We start from the raw sequence: 23169 nt of genomic DNA on the forward strand, positions 1-23169 counted from the left end.
ACAAGCTGTAAGATGATGCTGACGATCCTCTTTAGGGGTCAAAACAGCACAGTCATGCTTCATGAAAAAAAAAAAAAGCAAACAAAAACCATCAGCATTCTTTACTGACTACACGGAGATGAATCCTCTGAAGGCTTGATTTTCAGAAGACATCAAGCATCCCGCCTCTCTCTCTCAAACACAAAGGTACATCTCTTTAGATGTACTAAGTTAAAGGCTGATCCCTCTCACTGTTGTGCTGTAGTGCACACCCTCACTCCCCACAGGGCCGGTCAGTTCTCTGCTTCCACCCTGTCACTGAGGCACGCAGGAATGCTTTTGATCAGATGCATCAGAGGTACACTGGTGACATATTCTGCCTGACAGAGTCATGCTCTACTGCTCAACACAAAAAACAGACTGAAAATATTTAAGTATTTCAAAAATGTTATCTAAAGCACTTGTTTTCAAGCTTTTGGTACTGTTTCTCCCATGCTTGGCCATTCCACATTTTCAGCTTTACTAGCTTGCTTTTTGTCTTTTTTATTTTCTTCACTAAGCGAGGACATTCATTCTTCATGCCTCCCTTTATTCCCCCAACTCCTGGCACTGCCTAGTACCTTGCAATAGACAGCAATCTAGCCTTCCCTTTTCCAATACAGAAGCTATGTACTAGGTCACAGCCACGGTCCACCTACCCTCAAAGCACATACTGTCTTGAAAAAAGTACAAAATACCACTTAGGCTTATATAGTGTCACTCTTCTAACTCCTCACTGTTATAAATTCAGTCTGAAAGATGTGTAAGAACATCCTACACTTCTGGTTTCTAAATGAGTACATGTATGTATTTTGGTTGCATTCAAGGTGAAGAGTACCACCTTGCTTCCTAAGAGTTACAAGCAACCTACCATATGACCCGATCCCATCTTCATTGTACCTTTCCAATATTTAATTCACTTGCAAGATAACAGGAATAGTTGAGGATTTTTCTAGAGAAAAAAGCCAAGAGAAAATAAAGAATCAAAGCCTGTCACTCTCCATCCCAGGGAAACATAACACTCAGTGACTGTTCTTCATCAATAGTTTTAAATCTGTTCACCAGATAGATCATATCTAGACTTTTTACAATTTCGTCTTTTCCTATCAGGATGTTTGGGCTGCCAAACCCAATATCATGGAATATATCATAAAGGCTAGTGTTTGTATGAGGCTATCAATCTGCCTGACTTAACAGGAAATAAAATAAATAGACAATGAAACAAGTGAGTTCCATTTCCTGGTAGAATCTACTCAACTTACCTACTTTGGTCCAAGTCCTATTTCAGTATTTCTGTCCAAAACCACATCAAGCTGACAGTCTATAAGCAGTTGTAAACTCTATTCACCCAGTCAAACCCTGGCACAATTCAGTTTCTATCTGTAATCTGGAGTATGCTAATTTTAAATTAGCAATCTACAGAGTTTTTTAATATTGCTGCTCTCCAATTCCTTGTATCAAGTTATTGGCATCTTCTAAGCTACTTCCTATTTTAATAGCTGTTGTTAAACATCCTCCTGGCTTGCTAAAGTTGAAAGAATGCCATCAACACTTGTATCTGACTACACCCCATCTTTTTAATCACAAGCCTGACAAGTCTATAGCATATTGTCTTTAAGCACTACTATATAATTTTGACTACTACCTGATCATGAGCACCAAAATTAAAATCCTTTTGTGTCTAATAAAAGTCTCTTTTTCTGTTACTGTCCAGCTGTCCTCCCTCCATCCATGACATTTTCTTACTAATTTTATACATCGCTTCATTATCTGCTAATTTATATTCATGGAATAAAAGCTGACAGACATCTATTTAGGGATTCCTTGTGGCAAGAGGAAGGGAAAGAATATTTTAAAGCACTGTTTCCACCTCTATTCTCAGACATTTTATCTTTGCTATCTCACCTGATTATGGATTTTTCCACAACTAGTAAGATTTTTGTAAGCCATTCAAAAGTGCTACACCTTTTCAGTTTATATTTGATCTTTTCCCTTGTGTTGTTAAAAAGCTTTTTACCTTTTGAATTTTCCTTTGAGGAAAAAATACTAAATTCATCTGACTACAAACGGACTTCTATGAGCAAAGATAGGTACACCCGAGGTAGTTATCCCAGACTGGCTTTGAAGCTAAAGGAGAGAAATAACCAGGGCAACTGGGGACATGTCATCCCATTCCTAAATACATATCTAAAATAAAACACATAAATTGTCATGTAAAAGGGCCTCTCCTTGTTCCTTAATGTAAGCCTAGAATAGTGCAGCTCCAATATATTTAACTGCAATACAGCTGTACTAAGTTCAGAAATATAATGCTTATCATAGATATTTCCTACCAATTTTCAAGAACAATTAGAATCCCACAGAGTATTCAAAGGTAATGATATCCACACTATCCCACAGTGGGACAGAGAACCTACATTTCCAGTGGGTTTTCACCTTAAGACACAACCACATTTATTTTCAGAATATTAATAATTCCTATCAGTCTCTTTGTGAAGAAGCTTATGTATTAATAAAATAAGCACTTCTGAGATACTTCACTGATTCATAGATACCTGTATTATGGACCTGTCAACAACTGTCCCCTTTGCTCAGAACTGTATATCTGCAGAGTCATAACCCTGGGCCTCATCTAACAAGCTTTGCAGAATAAATACAGACAATAAATACAAGCCTGTGTCTTTTAAGTATTTCTGAGGATGCTTCTGTGCATACAAGTTTCTCTAAGAAGAGCTGGAGAAGGTTTAGCAGACAGGACATTGTGCCAACTCTGCAGAGCCATGTGAGTGTTGCTTTATATGCTTTTCCCTCTGCTCCTGGTTGCATCTTGTCCTTGCCCTGTAAATTTAGGACCTAAGCCAGTTTGCTTGCTTTCACTGCTTTCCGTGCATTACATAGAAACTCCAATTACTGGCTGGAATGTCTTAAGAGACATCACTACTCAAAAGACCAAAACCCCTCATAGCAGGTATGATTTCAAGGAGATAGGAAGTAAATGTGCCACACATAAGCTTTCTGCCATTTCATCATTGTTCAGTTTGTTTAAAATAAATTCTGTATATTTTGAAAACATTTTGGGATGTTGATGGAGAACATTTATAGTGAGAGAATTAATCACTGCCATGAATCCCAGAATCACATCAGATATCTAGAAAGGCTTTCAGGTTACATAGTTTTTAACAATCAAAATAGAGGAACTTCACAGATCATTCTATCCTTCATAAATTAAATTGCTGACACACTAATAAGATACTTGCTCTAATGGAACAGCAGCATTTGTACCTAATGCAGGTAGACTAAGTATTCAGCTTTATATTTTTAAGCCACTAATATCTGAGCAAGAGCTTCAGATAAGCACATATTCCACTGAATAATGTCATCAACTACAGGCAAAATGCTAGCAACTAATTGTATTAAGAAATTCTAGAACACAAGGCTGGTTTACTTCACATAGCATGCACATCTAGGCAATGGGTAGGAAAAAAACCAAGCCATTTGCACAGCTTCCTTTGCCTCTTTCTTCTCCCTCTTCCCTGATACAGGTGTGTGTGTATATACACATACATACACAACCTAATAAAAATAAAAGGCAGAGTATATCAGCCTTGTATAGTGGAACTTCTTAATACAATTAGTTCACATTTATATGTATATAAAAATATATATAAAGGAACATTAAGGATATACACGTTGTTATGCAGAATGGTGAAAACCTTTCTGAAGGAAGTAAAATGTTTTCACTGTTCTGCACAGAACAAAGCAGACAGCTTACCATAAATAGCAGCACACATCAGAAATGCAGCTATCAACTCTGCAAAGTCAACACTGCAATATGAAAATATTAATCCTGTTCTCTAAGTATACAGAAGGTGAGGAGGGCAAGAGGAAAAAGAGTACTATAAACATTACTGTAAGAACGTCTCTTAACAGCCTATGGCATTCAGCAGAGTGCACACACTCTTCCCAAAGCTTTTACTACAGCAAAGTAGTTAAAAAGGTTGTTGACTGATTAACCTTTTATTTCTGAGACCAAGGAAAAAGGTTTGAAAGGGATTGAAAAAGTTCAGGTCCATAACGGAGACTAATAGCATTACAGAACAACTGGATGTGGGAGTTATTTCATGTACAGGCTGTGATGAAGACAAAAGCAAGCAGTTAAAGTTGCATCTAATGAATAAAGGCGAGTCAAGGAAAGGCAAAGAAATGAGTGATGTGGTGAAAGCAAAGAGACAAGAGATCCCTGCACAGCATTCTGGACAGCTAAAAGCCCTCTGTCCTCACACTAGAAGAGCTACAAAAGGAGTGCAATGAAGAACACAGAATGGCTCAGATGTCAATGTTCAAAAACCTACTACTGACTGAAATACACCTGGATGCCCAAAGGAGACTGCAAAAAAACCGCTCGGAGCAATATCCCTCTCTTCCACTGATAGTCTTGCCTTACTACAGGCAGAAGCTCTTGAATTAATTTTTTATGCTCTGCACTATGAAAAGAGATATGTATTTATTCAAAGGATCTACAAAGAAGAGGGGGAAGAAAAAATACTTCAGCAACACAAAACAAAGTAACAGAAAAGTATTTCAACTTATTCACAAGAAAAATCCAAGTGCCAATAACAGGAAGCTTGAAATGGAGGAAAATGCTGGCGAACCATATTAAATTAAGAGATGTATTGTTAAATAAAAGCAACTACGTTGACATCCACAGTCAAAAAGATGCCTCAAGCTATCATCTGGAAAAACACTATGTCACTGCATGGCACGTGGCTTCCTTCCCATATCCTTTGTTCATTTATTTGTTTCATAATAACTATTTGAAGCTTTGGGAAAAAACCAAAACAGCCTGTATATATCAATAGGAAAAAAAATGGCATTCATGCATCTTGGTCTATAAACTTCCTAAAGGGGAAAAACTTACATGCCAAATTCAACTAAATTCACTTCAACTCAAAAGAATCATCCTTTCTAATTCAGATTTTTTTAGTGATACAGAATTAGTTAATCTTCTTTAATTCTGTTTCTAAACAACCCAAGCACACTGTTTAATGCCTATTTCACATATAATTAACAGAGACCTTCCCAAGAAACAGGGTGATTAAACACTCACTTTTCAGGCAAAGAGTTAAAGCACACATCTGAACAATATACGGTTTTGAGTGCAGCTTGAGTAAGAACAGCAGCTCAGTATTGAAAGCTTTCCATTCACATCATTACCTGCATTTTCTTCATAACAAGTGCACATGTAGGCAGATGGATTGGGCTGTTTCCAACAGTTGCCCTGTCATGTAAAAGATGATTTCCATAAACAGCATGCAGATGTAAACAGTGCTGGTTGACTTCCCTCTTTACTTCCCTCCTTCCTGTTGGCAGACAACTTGGCAAAGTCAAAACCAAGACCCCTCAGACAAGACCTGTTCTTTTCTTTCAAACAAGGCTGGGGAGCAAAGAAGCTTTTTAAGAATGCATTGTTAATTCTGCAGATAGGTGAAGAGGCTTGACTTGACCTATCCAAATCTGAAAAGCAGGGCCTGAAAACAACACCCTGTCTCCTCAGGGAGATGGTGACCTCAACAAGTACCAGGTAAGACAACATACACCAATATTTAAGGTATGATAAAGCTAGCAGCCAGCTGCTATTTCAGACAGAAAATAAGGGCCACTGCTCTAACACTCTTTTAACAGGTTTGCATGGCCAGAATTTGGTAACAGTGGAGACTACAAGGGTAGCTTCTGTGAGAAGCTGCCAGAGACTTTTCTCATGTCTGGCAAGTCAAGGAGAGTCACCTCTGAGATGGAACTGCTGCTGGCCAAGGCCAAGCCAGTCTGAGCAGGTAGTAGTGCCCCATGATAACATATTTAAGAACAAAAAAAAGTCATTGTGCAAAAATAATTTGGCTCCAAGATAAGTGAGAATATGTGAGAGGAACACTACTCAAAACACCAAGGTCAGTGGAGGAGGAGGAGGAGGAGGTGCTTTAGGCACTGGAGCAGAAATTTCCCTGCACTCTGTGGGGATGCAGAGATCCACCTGCAGCCCATGGAGGAGACCCACACCTGAAGAGGTGGAAGCCCAAAAGATGCTGTAACTCTGCAGGAAGTCTGTGCTGGAGCAGGCTCCTGGCAGGGATCCACAGACCCATGGAGAGAGGAGCCCATGCTGAATCAGGTTTCCTGGTAGGACTTGTGACCCTGTGGGGAATCCACACTGGATCAGGCTGTGCCTGAAGAACTGTATCCTGTGGAAGAATGACCCATGTTGAAGCAGGTAATGAAGAACTTAAGTCTATGGGAAGGATTCACATTGGAGAAGTTCCTGGAGAACTGTCTCTCAAGGGAAGGATCCCACATTTCAGCAGAGGAAAGACTCCTCTCCCTGAGCACCATCAGGAACAATCTGTGATAAACTGATCATGGCCACCATTCTCCATCTCCCTTTGCCACTGTGGGGGAGGAGGTTGAGTGTGAGAAGGACAGAGGAGTGGGGAAAAGGTGCTTTTAAGGTGCTTTGTTTTACTTTCATTATTCTGCTCTAATTTTGAATGGTAATAAATTCAATTAATATACCCAAGTCAAGTCTGTTTTGCCCATGACGATATTTGGAGAGTGATCTCTTTCTGTCCTTATTTCAGTTCATGAACTTTTTGTTTTATTTTCTTCCCCCATCCAGTTGTGGAAGGCAGTGACAAAGTGACTTTCACACGTGCCTAGCATCCAGCCAGGGTCAAACCACCATAAATTCTTCTGAAATTTAGCCCTAGCAGTTTTTAAGAGGTAGTTGGCAGAAGAGCAGGTTACGTGTCTGAAGCTGCTTCTTACAAAGAAAACTCATGTGCACGTAGTGTGATTGGAGGCTGAAGAAAACAGTCCCAACATATTACTACATTTTCCAAGAGGAAACATGCTGAACTTTGAGACAGTACGTAATTCAGGAAGAAGAGTAATAGAATGGGTATTGAAAGAATTTCCTGCCAAAGCACAAATATTATCAATATGTAAATCTTCACAGGAGGTACTTAATGCTTTTGATATTAAATACTCTGCCTATGCAAGTCTTTTCCTATTGCTCAACCCTCTTCAAAACTATTGTGAAGCTTTTCAGATGAGGAGATTATGTCAAGAATCCTCTGCCTAGATGGCATTTCTCAAGTGTATCCAAGTCTCATAAGTTTCATTACAAGTTTACTTAGAAAGTGGTTGTCAATAAAGCCAGTTTTAAGCCCAGAAAGACTCCTCTAAGAACTTGTTATTTGTTAAACCACAACTCTGTTCATTACTGTTCTACTTTGTCACCAGTACACCCACCTCTATAATTTTCAAATCTAACCTGACTGTTGCCTGTAATTCCCATTTTTCTTCCTCCATAAATACCAAAAATGCAGCTACTTCTACAACCCATGTAAGCCATACCCTGAACAACTACCTTGGCCCCGAATTAAATTTGCAATTATTTTAAATCAAATGCTGTATTTGTTGAGTTTTCTTTTTCTGTGTTCACTATAAGATTGTCACTTAGATCTGCAAGAAGAGGCTTTTGGAAATCTCTGCCCATTTCACCCGCTTCATCAGCAGAGAAAAAAAAAATCATCAACCTTCACAGCCTCACTGTCTGTCCTAATTTCAAATCTGTATACTATCCAACTAAACCATCATCTTCCAAGATATTTACAGCCAAATATATAACTGGCTAAGAAGATATGTCTTCTGTCTTCCTATATTTTAAATAGCAAGCAACTCAAAGCCACTGAAAATGCCCATCCCATTGTCCTCCTCCTCTCAGTCTTCCCATATGATTCCTGCCCACATTATCTAAATTCCACTTTGATGCCACTGGTCTTGAATGAGACTGTAAATCCTTTTTGGGACATCTTATACCTTACTATGAACAAGAAGTGTGCAAGATGATGTACAGTGCTAAGCCTAACAGAAGCTTCAAGCCTTACTGAAATACAATATAATTTGAACCTGACAAGTATACAAATCTTCCCTGAATGCTATTTGCAAAACACAGATTAGAGAAGTTTCTCAAATACAAAATATAGGGGTTTTGACATTGAAGATACTTTTTTACCTACATGACAATAATCTTTTTTAAGAACTCTAATGAGGGCATTAACTCCTTAAGTCACAAAGTCTGGAAAGTCTTAGGGTATCTGTATCTTATGTGAAATGTAAAGGGACAGATTAATGTTTAGATCATGTCCTCTCATACTTTTATACAAACATGCATACAAACATATTTGAGAAAAAAGACAACAAGAAAAAATAATTAACAACACAACTCACTTTACCAAAAGCCCAGATATTTAACACATGCACCAAGCAGATGAATATCGTCTCCATGTTCTCTCAAGAAGGAATGCACCAGTGCTTTCAGTACCAAATCAGTTATGTGCTACAACCTCACTGCTCTTTTTCTGGTATGACAGCAATCACCCATAAGTAGTGTCCCAATCACATAAATTCTTCCCTATGTCTTATGGCCATTATTTTAGCAACAGGGTCCACCCACACATATAATTTGTTGGCAGGACTGGAATCTTGAAATTGCCTCAACTGACATCTAGAAAAGTATGAAAAGTATGAATCAACTTTTAGCACTTCCTCCTTTTTTTTTTTTTTTTTTGTTACAAGGGAGGGTGAAGGTCACTGAACCTCAAAGAGCTGAGATGCTATGATACATATAAGGTAAACCCAGACACATGAAATCTCCCTGACCTCCCCATCATTTTTCAGGGTTGGGCCTCTTCCTGGAAAAATCAATTTTTAATACTTTCCCTCCCCCCTCCCCCCAAGTTTTGCCTAGTGGTGAATTTCTAGTTTCTAGAAGTACTTTAAGTGATTATTTCCTACAAGGCTTAGGATTTCAAAATTTAAGTGAACCATTGGAAGATGACAGATGTGAAATAATCTTGTGAAAACTTTCTAGTGGAGTCTAAAAACAAAGCCAAGCAACCTGTACAAACAAGCAACTCTGAAAACTTAGAACTGAGCTTGCAGTTAAAAATATTGCCTGATTTCATTTTTGATTCTTCCTAACAGCGAGTGGATGATTTCTAGATATTAAGACACAGACATCACAAGAAAGATTAAGCAGTATGTAGAAAAGTTTGGCCTAATTTGTATGCCTGTGATAAATGAAATAAAAGTTTTAAACGGACAGCTATGTTTTAGTGTCAAACATTTCTTGACGTCTGTGGCAGTTGGCAGCTGCAAACATCCGACTGAAAGCCCCATCTGCTGCTTCACAGCTTCCAGTCGAGGATGTTTACAGTCGCTCACTGTCAACAGCAACACACATTCCTTGGCTGTTTATTTTATATTATTAACATGCAGAAGCCTCCAAGCAGGTTAGTTAAGATCACTACAACTTCTATTGCTGTGTTGCTGCCCGCAGATGTACATCAGACTGTTTTTATAGTATTTATTAATAAAAAAAGTACAACTTCCAGATGAACATTTGCAAACAGCCAGGCATATTTTCTATTCAAGCATTGCACTTCTAGTATTATGTTGCCTGTTTTACACACAGTAAGAATTAAATACAGACATACAAAGATAAACCTGCTTCTGCTGTTGTATTTGTTTTTGCTCTCCAAGAGACTCGACCAATCCTGTCACATTCATACAAAAACTGCATTACTCTACAACAAAGTTCACTTATCAGCACAGCAACTAAAGATAGTAACTAGCACAAAAATAGAACCAAACCCTTCCTAAGGGTATTTCGCTAGTGTCTAGGATGGCTTCCTTTCCCTCAAAAAAACGGGTGCAAGGAAATTATATGATATTAGAAGTTTAGATTATGCAATATGTGCTTCTAAATAAAACCATAGGAAAAAAACCCCACCACCCAGCCCAGAGGGGACTGTGGGGAAGAGGGAAGAAGTTGTATAGCAAGCTCTGCAAAGGCTTCAGTAAAGTTCCAGATTTCTACGAATTATCTGAGCTAACCAGCTGCTGCTACACTTCACATAGAGTTGGCAGAATGGCATTTCTCACCAAAGGAAAAAGCCAAAAAGATCTGGCATAACAGTGTCTCGGTTGTACAGTTCTGCTGTTTGTTTTTTGTTCTATCTCCCATTTCCTTATTAAGTTAATGATGGGGAAAATTAAAGATTAATCACTCAACTATTTTTCTGAAGTCATATGAAACCGCAGCAGGCAAGCAGAGTGATTATATCACTCTAATTAGAAGGTGTTTTTCCTTGAAACTTTTTTACCCCCAAATGAAATTACCACACTGTAAACCGAGAAGGTTATGAAAAGACTGTAGCTGGAACGCAGAAGCCTGTGGCGTATTTACTCAAACTGATAAGTGTGAAGGATCTCTATAAATCACTTTCAAAACTCAGGGTTATATTTTCTATACTAAGGTTAAGAAAATTAATCTGTCAGGCAGCAGGTGAAAACAAGCAGAATTATGCTAGGGTCTTTCCCTTTATTCAATATAAACTTTGAGCTGCTAAACCTTCCTAGGGAATCACATTTTCTCAATGGGTCAAGTCACTAAGGAAACAAAGCAAACTTTATCAGTGCTGCACAACTCTACATTCCAGGAATTCCTAGCACTTGGCATCTATATACCACACCAGAGCCACAGGATCCACTCACCCTCTCCTTAGGAGAGCTATCATGACAAGCTATGAAACTCTCAGTAAGGACCCCAACTTATCACAAAGTTGGCAATATGAGGAGGCAATGGTGCTTCCTCTGCGAGATCTACTCAAGAATAGGACAGTAAGAAAATAGGTTTACTATAACAATACTTTGGGAAAAAAGGAAAAGAGTTCATGTCTTGGCAAGTTCCATCTTATTTTTCACAAACCAGCTAAGAAATACACTTAAATCACCTTGTAAAATGATATACATAGATAGTTACAATAAAAACCCCATAACAAAACAAAACAAAAAAAAAACAAAAAAAAAAAAAACAAACCCCAAACACAAAACACTGACTGCAAAATTGAAGTATTTCAGCCTAATTACACCTACTCATGACACTAAAATTATCATTTCATTTGTAAATATACTAGCCTAATACCTACACCTTAGAGGGGGAAAATGTAGGAAGGCTATAAAATAGAATTAATTAGATGAAGGACATTATATCAGCAATCACATGTAATTCCACTCCATATATGGCTATCCTTCCATTTAAAAACACAGATTATATTTGTATGAAAGTCAAAAGAAGGTCACTCTAAAACTGTGAGGCACTTTGTCATCCAGTAGGACTGTTATGCAGGAGAAGGCAATGATTTGTCTTTGCCACTCTGATATTTAATTTATAAAGTATTCGTACAGCAGTGTTTTGTAAGAATTGTCCAAGACTCAAATAGCAATCAACAGGGGCTTGAATGCTGATCTTTATAAGGTGAAACATACCTGAACAGGTAAAATACAGGTAAGACAAAAAGGACAACATCCTAACTTTTCAATGTCTTCATGTTTCTAAATCAGATTAATGGATTATTGGTGACAAAGAAAGAACTAGAAAAACAAACAAAGCAACTAAACCAAAGCTTGCCAAGTGCTCTTAGAATTCAAAAATAGGGCCTCTACCTTTTCTGATATCTTCCATACAGACGAGGTGATAGGTTTGTATCAACTCAGACAGGTAAATTAGTTTTTAATCATATCACATTAACACTGGAATATCAACATATGAAAATGCAAATTAAAATGTTTTGCAAATTCTATGTAGCTTAACTTGTGACAATTTTTTCCTAAGTTGCTTTATAGTTTACATTTTCAAATTTGCTTGTCAAAAACTTTAAGATCATCATTAAATATGGGAAAATATTATTCCTCCTCTTCCTGTCACTGACAGCACAGGAAGATTAAGCACACATTACTTATATGAACTCAAGTTCACAGCTGTTATGATATAGCATGAGTATCTCCAACTGTTACAGATGAATCCAATTCTCCCAACTGCATTTGAGCTCTAAAATGCCTGAAGCAGTAGGCTCTCCCTGCATTAAGCAGGCAGTTGCAGACAAGCAGTTGAAATTATGCACCAAACGAGTCACAAAACATCCAAATATTTGGGAATGAGATGTCAAAACTCTTGGTAAAATCATGAACAACATGTAGTGTCTAGTTTTCTCGGGTCTCTTCTCAAAATTCTCTCCTCAATGTATAATCATTCAAGACTTTAATCAGCTTCTAATCCACCTAAGTGAATGAATACTATAGTGCACCTCACTAGCCATATACCTGGTAAAAAAAAACCCCAAAAACTTACTGCTTGGATATCAGCTGATCCTACTTCAGTCCACTTCATAAGAGATACCCACACCTCCGGGGAGAATTACATTCTTCCTCCACCAAAGACTGCTCCTCAGATTTCCAGGAATCTGTATCACATACATGAACAGAAGTTATTGTAATTCCAGAAGTTCAGCAGTTCAGATCACATAGTTCTCATTATTAGGACTGTCTGTAAGAAGTCAGATAGCTTTTAACAACCGTGATTACAACTGTGTCCTTTTCTGGCACCATCATTTAAAACTTAGAATGTGTTTAAAGTGACACATTACTGCTGAATGCAGCTGTCTCTCAATTCATATAGATAAAGGTCAACTGCTAAGGCAGCATAAGTATTCAGAAACAACACTGAAAAATTTAAATTTGCCACCAGAGATAGGCATAATGACTTCTCATTTATTACATTAAGAAACGTACAGATCACACAACCAAAACCAACCACATAATCAATCTCAGATTTAACATAATTTCAGAAAAGCAAAATCCCCAGAGACTTTAAGATTGAGAAGAATTTATTCATGCAATCATTCTAGAGGAAGGAGGACATGGAGAGCTCCCATGAAGATGGATGAGCAAGCAGATGCACAAGACAGAACTACAAAATTAGGCAAAACCCAAAGAAATAGACACTGAGAAGAGCACAGAAAAAAACAAAATAAGGAGAACTACGGTAAACAAACCTAAAGTAGAGGGAGAATACACACATGACAGTTCTGAAATCTAAGTTATGAGCATACAACAAAAGCAAAATAAGTCCAGGACATAGCACTTATTAACTGAAATGTATACACTCAAAACATAATATTTCTCAATTTGCACCCCTGACACCTTTTGAAAGTACTTGAACTCATTTTGGATGTGCCATGTGAAACAAAGATGCCTTTGGTAAGCACGTTTTCATCAAACAGCTGCAGCAATAAGTGAAAGCTAAAGAGGAGCATGAAAAGTATGCTCTGCTATAGCATCAGTGAACAGAACAGTGTTGCTTACTCCTCTCCATTTCAGTGTCATGAGGGAATCACTGAGAAGTCTGCAAACCTTAAGTACTGGCCAGAAAGGAAGATGCAACAGGTTTGACTGTTGTTTGGTATCAGCTGGCAGCAGTGGGTGACACCCAGGTGGTGTGAAGCATTTCTCTCTCCTTGTTGGCAGAGCCAAGTGCTGTGCCAGCTGCTGTTCCATGGTGCAGCATCCAGCCTGAAACTGTGCTGAACTGTACATTGCCTGTCACCTCCCAGTGCAGAACCAGTAAGTTTGTGGCTTCTCATGACAGACAAATATAAAGACCACGTACTGGATCAGCACAAAAATAAAGAACATATATTAGACCAGAAAACAGGCTCCAATGGTAGTAACTTCTCATAGTTTTATTGGGGAAGCATTGTCCAAGGGAGCATAACATGACAGATCCCAAGTTTAGCAAAGAACATTTACTTAGCTTTAAAAGTGTACAAAATACATAGAGCATTTACAATTCATTCAGCTGCACTGTCCATTTCAAAGGCAAAATACAGCTGCAGTGATAAGCCTCTGGCACAGGGGACACATTACAGTTATGGCACATACTTAGACCCCTGCACACAGGAGCACACATATGTTGGGCTGAACAGAACCATGTTCAAACAAAAAATTCTGTCCCAAAATCCTCTAAGAACTTTTAGAACACTTCCATTCTGTATTTTGCAAACTGTCTCCTAACTCACATTTCTTATTTCCTTTTTCAGGACATGTAATTTGTGAGGAAGTCACATCCCTGGGGAACTATTTTATACCCTACTGTACTTCTGAGAAAAGCAGAGACAACTCTGATGCAGCCCAGTGACTCACCCCTCATATGCTGCAAGTTTACCCTCATATTTCTAATTTCAGGGTCAGGTTGTTAATGCAGGAATAATTTCTGCTTGCTTATAGGTAGCACACTGCAGCCATCCCAAATTCCCTGCAAATACAGGAGAGGCCATGTCTTTGCTTCCCATCACTCCTTTACACATTTAGAGTTCAAGCACAAAACAGGGACATAAAGACTCACAAAATAATTAGCACAATCACAATATTTGTCCTTCATCTCCAGCAGATCAAAACAAATACAGCCTCTGACCACAACACTATCACAACTTAACATGCTCCACAGTGAACTGCACAAACCCCTGATGTTGCAGAAGAGTCTGCAAGGCTTACACATCCTTACCCATGAGGTTGTGCAATGCATTGATTACTCTTGTCCCAAAGGTACTTTGGGACACACCAGAAATTAGTTCTAGATGAAAGAGAACTACTGGGTACTATTGTGGAGCAAAATATTCACTAAAAGTGTGCAGAAAGCAACTTCATTAAGAATAGCATGTTCTAAAGTTATGTAGAAAATGTTTGTTTATTCATAGCACTACAAAAGAGAAACAACAGCAACATTTAAAAAACAAAACTAGAGTTCATGTGAAGCAAATGCACTACTCTTTGCACACATACTGACTGGGGCAATACACCTACTCAAGTCCCATACTTCACTTATTTCCAACAGCCTCCCCTTTTCTTGGGTGTGACCAGGCTTATGAAATGAGGGAAGAGAATGAAACTGAACATCAGTAGTTAAACACTTGCTTGTTCCCACAGTTTGAAATTAAACATTCTGACCTATCAAATAAAATGCTGACATCATATTGACAGGGCCACGAACCTGAATGTTGTTAATGTTAACCTGTATCCTCATCACTGTGAAAAGATCTTTCCTTCCAACTTTTCAGAAGCAGAAGTTACAAGAGACGAACAGACACATGACAAAAAAAAAAAAAAAAAATGCCCAAGTTAAAAGAGAGGCACAATTCAGTCATACAAAGCAAGAAGAAAGCATTAGACTGACCAGTGAAGCAAGAGAAGAGAGGGTTTACCAGCATAAATGCCCTAGCTCAGAAACTGGGGAAGCTCCAAAGTGCTCAAAAAACTACTACACAGCAATCAACACCGACATGCCAAAGAATGCACACACTACAGAGTTCTGCAGGAGAAGAAGAAAGAGTGAACCCTTCTGTAACTGCTAAAATAGAGCTGCATGTGAGAAATAACAGGTAGGAGGACAGCACAAAGTGAGAAAAAACCCCTGCTGATTCAGACATTGGGAACTTAGAAATATCCTTCTTCCTCACCTTCATCCCAAAGTTTTCAGTATAAAGTCATTCTTTTCAGTATAGACTTATTCTAAATGCTGCCCCCACACAGTTTTCCACACATGCAAACAGGTCATGTAACTGCATTTTATTCCTGATAACAGAAATAACTGCCTAGAGATTACAGAAAAAGAAAATAAGAAAGTGAACACATATGAAGACTTCTTCTATTAAAAAAAAAAACAAAACACTTTTCTGATGGTCAATAAGGAAGAAAATCCCTAGTTAGTAAATATAGATTTAGTAGCTAAAAATTAGAGCTATGAGTACATCTCTTGACAGCTCCAAGAACAGCTCTCAGTTGCTTAGACTCCTAGAAAGTTTATAATCAACTTGCTGCAAAAGCTTTAATTTAGAACATGTGTCACTTAGTAAAAACACTGAAGCGAGACCTGACTTTATTTTTCAAATGTCTTAACAACTAATCCCCTTGGGATTATGTCAGGCATGTCACATTAAGATGGCTTGGGCTCACCTTGACCAGCAAGTATGTTAAAATGCAACTAAACCTGTCTACATATGCACTCTAAATGGTTACAGAGGAAAAGCATCTGTGGATCTAACACTGATCAAGAATATATTATCATATGTTTTATTCAACATGCAGTGCTATAGACAGATAATGTTTAATTTATTTTCTACATACCTGAACTTGAAAGAGAAAGGGAAAACTTTTTGGCAGAAAAATCTCTTTGCTGTGGTAGGCTGCTATTGTAAAAGGTATATTTATATAGTACAAGTTTTTGGTACAAAGGATTACATATGCAAATGGCTAAGTTAATAAACTGGAGTTGAGAATGAGTTTTTCCTGTTCCTGTTAATTTATGGCCTAGTGCTACATTCCTTTCACGCAATGCCATAATCTTCAGACAATTACTTCATGTTATCCTCCTCAGAGTAATCTAGGAATGCAGATAGAAAGAACATCAACCATCACCTTTATAAGACTCTCCCTTTTAACCCTGAAGGGTTGAGGTGCCGGATAAAGTTTTAGATATCATTAAAACTTTAAACATCCGTTCTTGGCTGCTACTACCCTCTGTGCACACAGCTTCCTGCCAGTGGGTACGTGTACCAACACTGAAGCCTTCATAACACTGACTGAACCAATACTGCACATCCCAACCACTACACGGTGCTCAAATTCCCTGCTCACTCTGTCACTCCTCAGCTGCTGAAGAGAATGTGCAACTTCCAGATCTGTCCTTAAACCCAACAATAAAAAAAAGGAGTTTGGGAATACACCAGCTGCACTAGAAACCTTTTTGCACAATACAAACACTAGGGCAAGAAGAGTTTGGGTTTCAGTCCCCCTGTAGGTCTGTCTCAGGCACAACTCATGGCTTTCATTGGCCCTCTTGAATGCCTGTGCCCGTATGTGGTGATGCCATCCATGCTTTGATCACTGCTTTCAATAGGAGACGCTCAGTCCAGGAGCTTCTGCCATTCTGCCACCCAGGAGAGCCACCACACCCCCAAATCAGTAAGAAGACCTCTTTGGAATCGGGGACCATGCTCAGGAATCTCATTCCAGGGCAGTGTTTGCAACTGCAAGTTACAAACAGATTGACACTTTCACCTAGCTAGACCCAAGACTTAAGCCTCTATAAAAGCTAAGCTGCAGAGCAGATCTCTCTCTACATGTCCTGCTGGTCCCCGAGGCTCTGATCGCTGTCCTCTGATGTGACAGAGGACACCTTGCATGGTCTTTTCCTGCAAGTCCCACAGATAAGTGGGTGCCAACTCTGGGCTATGGGCAACAGGGCAGCTGCAGGTCAGACACCTGCACACTCCAGCCCTTTAACTACCCTAGATGTTTTGCCTCCTCCTTCTGTCAACTGTACAGAAAGTACAGACATACTCTTGGCACATTTATCTGCACTCAGCTTTTTAAAGAATCAGTGAAATTAATCACGTGTGGTACTTGTATCTATCCTACTAAAATAAACAAAACTCAACGACAGGATCACTTTTTAGCATTTAAAGCATTTGTCTGCTGGTGGACACAGCCCTGATGAAAATACTTGCTCAGATGACAATCCTTCCCTCTGTAGACTTTAACAACTCCCAACCCCTACGCAGTGTCAGGGCAGTTACTTGGCTGCAAATGCACCTTGAACATCACATCCATCTGTCTTCACAGTTAGGGGATTCCAGCACTGACAAAATACCTCACAAAATTACAAGAGCAATGCCAGATCTTTAGCTTTGTAAGTAGATTTTTGACTAAGAATAAAATATAATAATTAGTTTTCAATAGTAACAGCGAAGAGCTAATGATGTATTAGGAATCACTGACACTGCATTTAACATTTAGTGTTTCCCTCATTTCTCATGAGGCAGCAGTCTTACAATCCATGATATGACACAAGAGGTCTCAACACACACAAACTATTACTAACTATATTAACCTCATTGGGAAATCTCTCCAGAAAGTGAACCCACTTAAAATTAATCTTTACCCAGATCTTTTGACAGTGAGGTCATAAGTAATGCTTCCACTCCCTGTATCTGTATGACTTTGAGTTAGAACAAAGCTATGGACAACAGCCATAAAAAGGTAGCATGCAAATTAACATGGGTATACTAGGTTTGACTTTAAGAACCAAGTTTTTGAGGGGGAGAGAGAAGTTATCTTCTGCAATCAACCTTTTTAAACTCAGCCTTCTCCATTCAAACAGCTGGCATATAGAAGAGTTTAAAACATAAAAAGCTTAGTGACCTATTGTGTTTTGACTCAAAGTAGATACAGAAGTAACCTTCAAGGTTACCTTGCCCTACGGGCGGCCTCAGGAAGGAAAAAACCACAGTTTCAGCAAAGGAATTTCTTGCCTGGCTGGAGGCCACACCCGCCACAACAACTGATGGCAGGAAAGCATTTGGATTCACAACTCTACCCGTAGCACCCAGCCGGAGGCGAAGCAAAACTTTCTCATTTTCAGAGAAGAAAAGAAACTCTTGCTCAATAAGTAGCAATTATGCTGCAGAATTTATATGCTGAGCACGGCTGAATGTACGAGCACCAGATCAGTCAACCATAGCTTTAGTGCTTTGAGTATGATTAACAGAATGAACTTTCAAAGGTCAATTAAATGTCAACACATTTTAAAGAGATATTCTTCTTAAGCTGGGGCAATGTGTAACAGTACCTTCCAGGGCCGCTGTGCACTTTCATCTTAAAATTTTACCCATCTTATACTTACACGTGCAGATATAAAGATGATAACTAATTAACCTTTGATAGGAAATAATGGCTATTTACACTCCTGGCTTTTCCATCGCTAAGCTGTCTTTATTACTTGTGTCTAAGCAAGTACACTGAGACACTTGCCCCAAAATGTCATTTCAACTGTTGAGGGTGTGAGCAGAGTGAGAAGAAAAGGAACGAGAACAGTTTGAAAGTCTAATAACTTAGTAAATGAAAATGAGAAGAGGCTTTTGATATGCAATTGAGCTGCCTCGATGTGAATCTGGGGGAGGATGGGGGGGGGGGGGGAGGCGGACGGGACCGTAACTGAATTAATTATGAACGCATTAATCATGACTTTAAGCAGCCCAGTGATTTATCACTCCACTTCTAAACATTTCTCAAAATCCAAACTTCAACTAACTAGCTCAGAACATCTTAAACCAAACGCCGAAAAGCTGAACGCTTAGTACGATTCATTTAAGTTACCCCTCAAACCGGATGCTCAAATTATTAGTTAGTTTAAAAAAACCCCACAAAAAACAGTCTCCATATCAGTACAAACTGAAAGGATCAAAATCCCGACTAAGGCCTCTCAGCAGTACCATAATCGTTCTGACATGAGCAGTATTTATTGAAGACCAGAGCTAAAGAATAATTTGAGAGTCGAGAAAAACCAGCAGAGAGCCGCACTCCGTGCAGACGCCAGAAGAAAACGGGTTGGAGAGTTTTCCTTTCACAAGGGCAGCGGTCCCGGCACCTCTCCACAGGTAGGACGGGCACTCCACGCAATTTTAGGCAGAGTTTTTTAGGAGGTTCCCGCTCCGGCCCTGACAGTCCCGCAAAGTTTTGGGCCAGGTGCCGCGCACAGCGCCCAGCTCTCCCCAGCAGGGAGACAACCAGTGCGGACAACCTTCCAAGTTCCTAAAAAGTTTCCAGACGCGGGGGCTGCCTCAGCGCACCGGCCCCGCCGGGCACGGCCGCCCGCTGCTGGCGCACCTGCGGCCCCGGCCGGAGCCCGGAGCTGCGGGCGCAGCGGGAGCGGGAGCGCGGCCCGGCCCGCAGGTGCCCCGGGACCCCCGCCCGCTCCTTACCTGCACGGGTCCCGCCCAACTTCCCACTCCGGGCCGAACTTGCGGCAGACAGCGGACCCACTCCCGACAGCCACCTCCAGTCCAGTCCAGTCCAGTCCAGCCCGTCCCGTTCCGTTCCGCCCCAGCCCCCCGCCAGCCCGGCCACAAGGGCGGGGAAAGGGGGCGGAGGGAAGCGAGCCCGCCCCGCGGCGGGCATTGTACGCCCCCGGAGCGCCCTTCCCAGCGGTTGAGGCGGCGTAAGCTCCTCCTCCCCTCGCCATGTTCTTTGTTTCTGCGGCTTGTCCCGGCCGTTCCCGGTGACGCCGCGGCCGCCCCGGCGGGGCCGGCGGAGCGGAGCGGGGCCGCCCCGGCCGCAGGTGACCGAGCGGCCGCCCCCGCGCGAGCGCCGCCCCCCCGCCGGAGGGGATCCCGGCGCGCTCCGCCAATCGGCTCGGGGCAGGGGGCGCCCCGGCCAATGAGGTACCGGGGAGCGCGGAGAGTCCCGCGCGCAGCCAATGGGGCGACGCGGCGGGCGGGCCCGCCTCCCCCGCGCGGCGCGCGGCACGGGGCGGCCGGCGGGGGCTGCGCGCGGGGCTGCCCGGGCCGCGCGTCCCTGAGGGGCCAGCAGGGCTCGGCTCGGCTCGGCTCGGCTCGGCTCGGCTCGGCTCGGCTCGGCTCGGCTCGGCTCGGCTCGGCTCGGCTCGGCTCGGCACAGCCTGTCCTGTCCTGTCCGCCCGCAGGCTCGTTCCTAGAGGCGGCAGGGGTGGAAGGGAAAAAGGACTTGCGAAGAAGCTGAGTGACGTCCCCGTCACACGGGGATCCGGAGAGAGGAGCTGGTGGAGACCAAAAGCCTCCCTTGAGCCGTCCTTTTGGCCTGTAGGGAAACACCAAGTCCCTCTCCAAGAAGTGGGCAGAAGAAATAGTAATGCTAACTCAGAGGTGAAAACTGCCACCTTGGGCTCCCGCTGTCTTTCCCAAGGCTCTCATGGAATACTGCGATTTGAGATCACCCGCTCTGCCCGTCCGCCTGGCACTGTAACCCCAAACCACATCAGCCAGCGGCACATCCTGACACTTCCCGGGCAGCTCCAGGGATGGTGGCTCCACTGCCTCCCTGGGCAGCTATTCCAGTGCCTGACCACCTTAATAGTGAAAAGCCTCTAATCTCAATCTCACCTGAAGGCCACTTCTTCCAGTCCTCTCACTATGTTACACTCATGTGGTAACCCACAAGTATGCACCACTCAGTCCTACCCTGTAAGTCACAGTTAAGTACCTCAAAACTGGATATGTTTATTGTTTTTTCAAAAAATACTCTTATTATTAAAAATATTCTTATTGCTTGGTGCTTGAACTTCTGCCATTATTCCAGTCCTCAAGTTCAGGCAAACCCTTTTCCAGGCTATCCTGACCTTTCTCCTGGCTGTTCCTCCCAGTCACACCATCAAGAAATGTCACTGGTACAATCCATAATTTAGTGCATGCATGGACCTGTTACACTTTAGAGAAGTGTGATGCCTGGTCCTTCTGGAGCTTCTTTCTATGAGGGAGCATTTCCTCTGTGGCATCTCTTTTTAGTCAGCTTCTTACCCATGCTGCAGCATCTCACCAGCCCCTGTACCAGCTTTCTGTGAAATCATATACCAAGCACTGACTCAGGTCTAGTCATGCTGAATCTCCTGCCTTCTCCTTGTTCACCTTCCTCTGCTCACAGAAGGTTCTAGGTTGGCTTCACAAAATATAACTTTGGTAAAGTCCTGTATCATTTTATCCCACTTTCCACTTGGACCTCTTTCATTCTATTCTCACATATTTGCTCTCAATCCTTAGTGACTAATGGCAGCAGACAACTAGTCTGCAGTTGTTGGTGCTGATTATGAATGCTGGCAGTAAAAGCTCACTGGTGGTACCCCATGTGGGCTTCTCCTGGGAAGAACATCTCTTGCCCTTGGATGACAATTGCCATGGTAGGAGTCCCACACCATGGATATGACAGTAATAGAATCTAATTCCTGGTTATATGCCATACACTGTGTTTATGGCGATGTAAGGCTCATCAATATTATGATTAACAAAAATAGATTTGGCTAACTTGGATTTTTCCCCTGCACATGACATGATGGTCCTTCTTTCTCAGCCTTTGGTCTTAAAAGATGAATATCAGTGTGCAAGCACCCGTCCTGTGCATCTCAAAACAGAGCCTGGGCTTATAGTTTGGTTTTTTTTTTTACTGCATTTCTGTTTCTCAATTAAGATCTGATCTACTGATTTGATTTTGTACTTTTCTGGTGTCTGCAGATTTTAGCACAGAGGTTCAGGCATTATTTTTGTTTACAAGGCTTGCATTTCCATCACAGCCAGGGACAGAGCCTTGCCATGCCATTCTGTTACAAATATCTTTTCAAGGACAAAACTGCTTCTACAACCCACAGCTCAAATTGGACAAGGTGTAAGGGATGCTGAAGGACCAATGGAGTCTAGTATTTCTACTGGAATAGTTACCTAAGGATTAAACCAAATCTCAGCAGTGGAGCAGGGCAAAATTTTTGGAATTACTCATGCTCATAGTGCACAAATCCCTCCTGCAAAAGCCCAGCTTCACAAAATGTGGGTGAAGTAAGACACTGGTCACAGCAGATACATAGTGGTTTGCATTGCCTTTATGATGTACCTCTGGCTGGCCCAGGGTAATTGGCCATGTTCCTCATAAACAGTTTCAAATGTAAGAAAAACCTTTCCTAAACTGCTTTTACAGGGGAAGAGTGTTGTATAAGTGAGGTGTCTCACCACTGCCACAGACTAAGGGCATGGGCACTGCTGCTTGGCTGACATCTGGTAACCCCATCAGAGGTGAACTCTGACCAGGCTTTAACACCCAGATGGATCAATCAGAAAGCTGAGTTAGCCCAGTCTTGTTGGCCTCTGAAGACCTGAACATTACTGGTTTACACTTAAAGTAGACTGGGAAACTTAACATCCAGTCATATATTTAAGATGTGGAGGCCTGTATTTATTCCCTTTTTTTCCACTCACGTTTTTTTTATTGTAGTATCTGTGAGTGAAAGCAATTAGACGACCTAGTAAAGTGTTCTTTGAGTTAGAAAAAAAATGTGTCTACTTTGTTAGGCACAGGTCTCTTACAAACATAATAAGTCAATGGTGCTCTTGTAGTGATTAATGGAGAAGCCATTCAGAGTTCTTGGGATGGAGGGGGTTGGGGTTTTTTTAATTACCAAGATAACCACCTCATCAAATCCATTGCTCAAAGAAAGAACAACTGTGTTTTACTCACTTTCACTGCTGTAGTGAGATGAAAAAGTGGTGATATATTCTCCCCAGAGGTCATCATAGCTACAGATAAAGTTGTGGACCTAATATATACACACAGACTGGTAGACAAACCTGGAGTTTATTGTACTGTAAGAGAAACTGAGCAGAAGGGAAGGAGGAGATTAAACAA

The 23169-nt window shown here is 41.1% G+C and overlaps 1 protein-coding gene across 2 annotated transcripts in view; it reads right to left on the bottom strand.

Moving 5' to 3' along the window:
- The window catches only part of OGFRL1 (opioid growth factor receptor like 1), an 85311-nt gene extending 65444 nt beyond the window's left edge, over positions 1-19867 (bottom strand). For both annotated transcript variants that reach the window (XM_079299150.1, XM_079299149.1), the window contains exons 1-2: positions 19731-19867; positions 12266-12377 (exon numbers count right to left, since the gene is read on the bottom strand). In XM_079299150.1, coding sequence (XP_079155276.1) covers positions 12266-12304 — 39 coding nt within the window. In that variant the 5' untranslated portion in view covers positions 12305-12377; positions 19731-19867. The remainder of the gene's footprint in view (positions 1-12265; positions 12378-19730) is intronic.
- Between the last annotated feature and the right edge of the window lie 3302 nt (positions 19868-23169).

This window comes from Erithacus rubecula, assembly GCF_903797595.1.
Source record: "Erithacus rubecula genome assembly, chromosome: 2".
NCBI lineage: Eukaryota > Metazoa > Chordata > Aves > Passeriformes > Muscicapidae > Erithacus > Erithacus rubecula.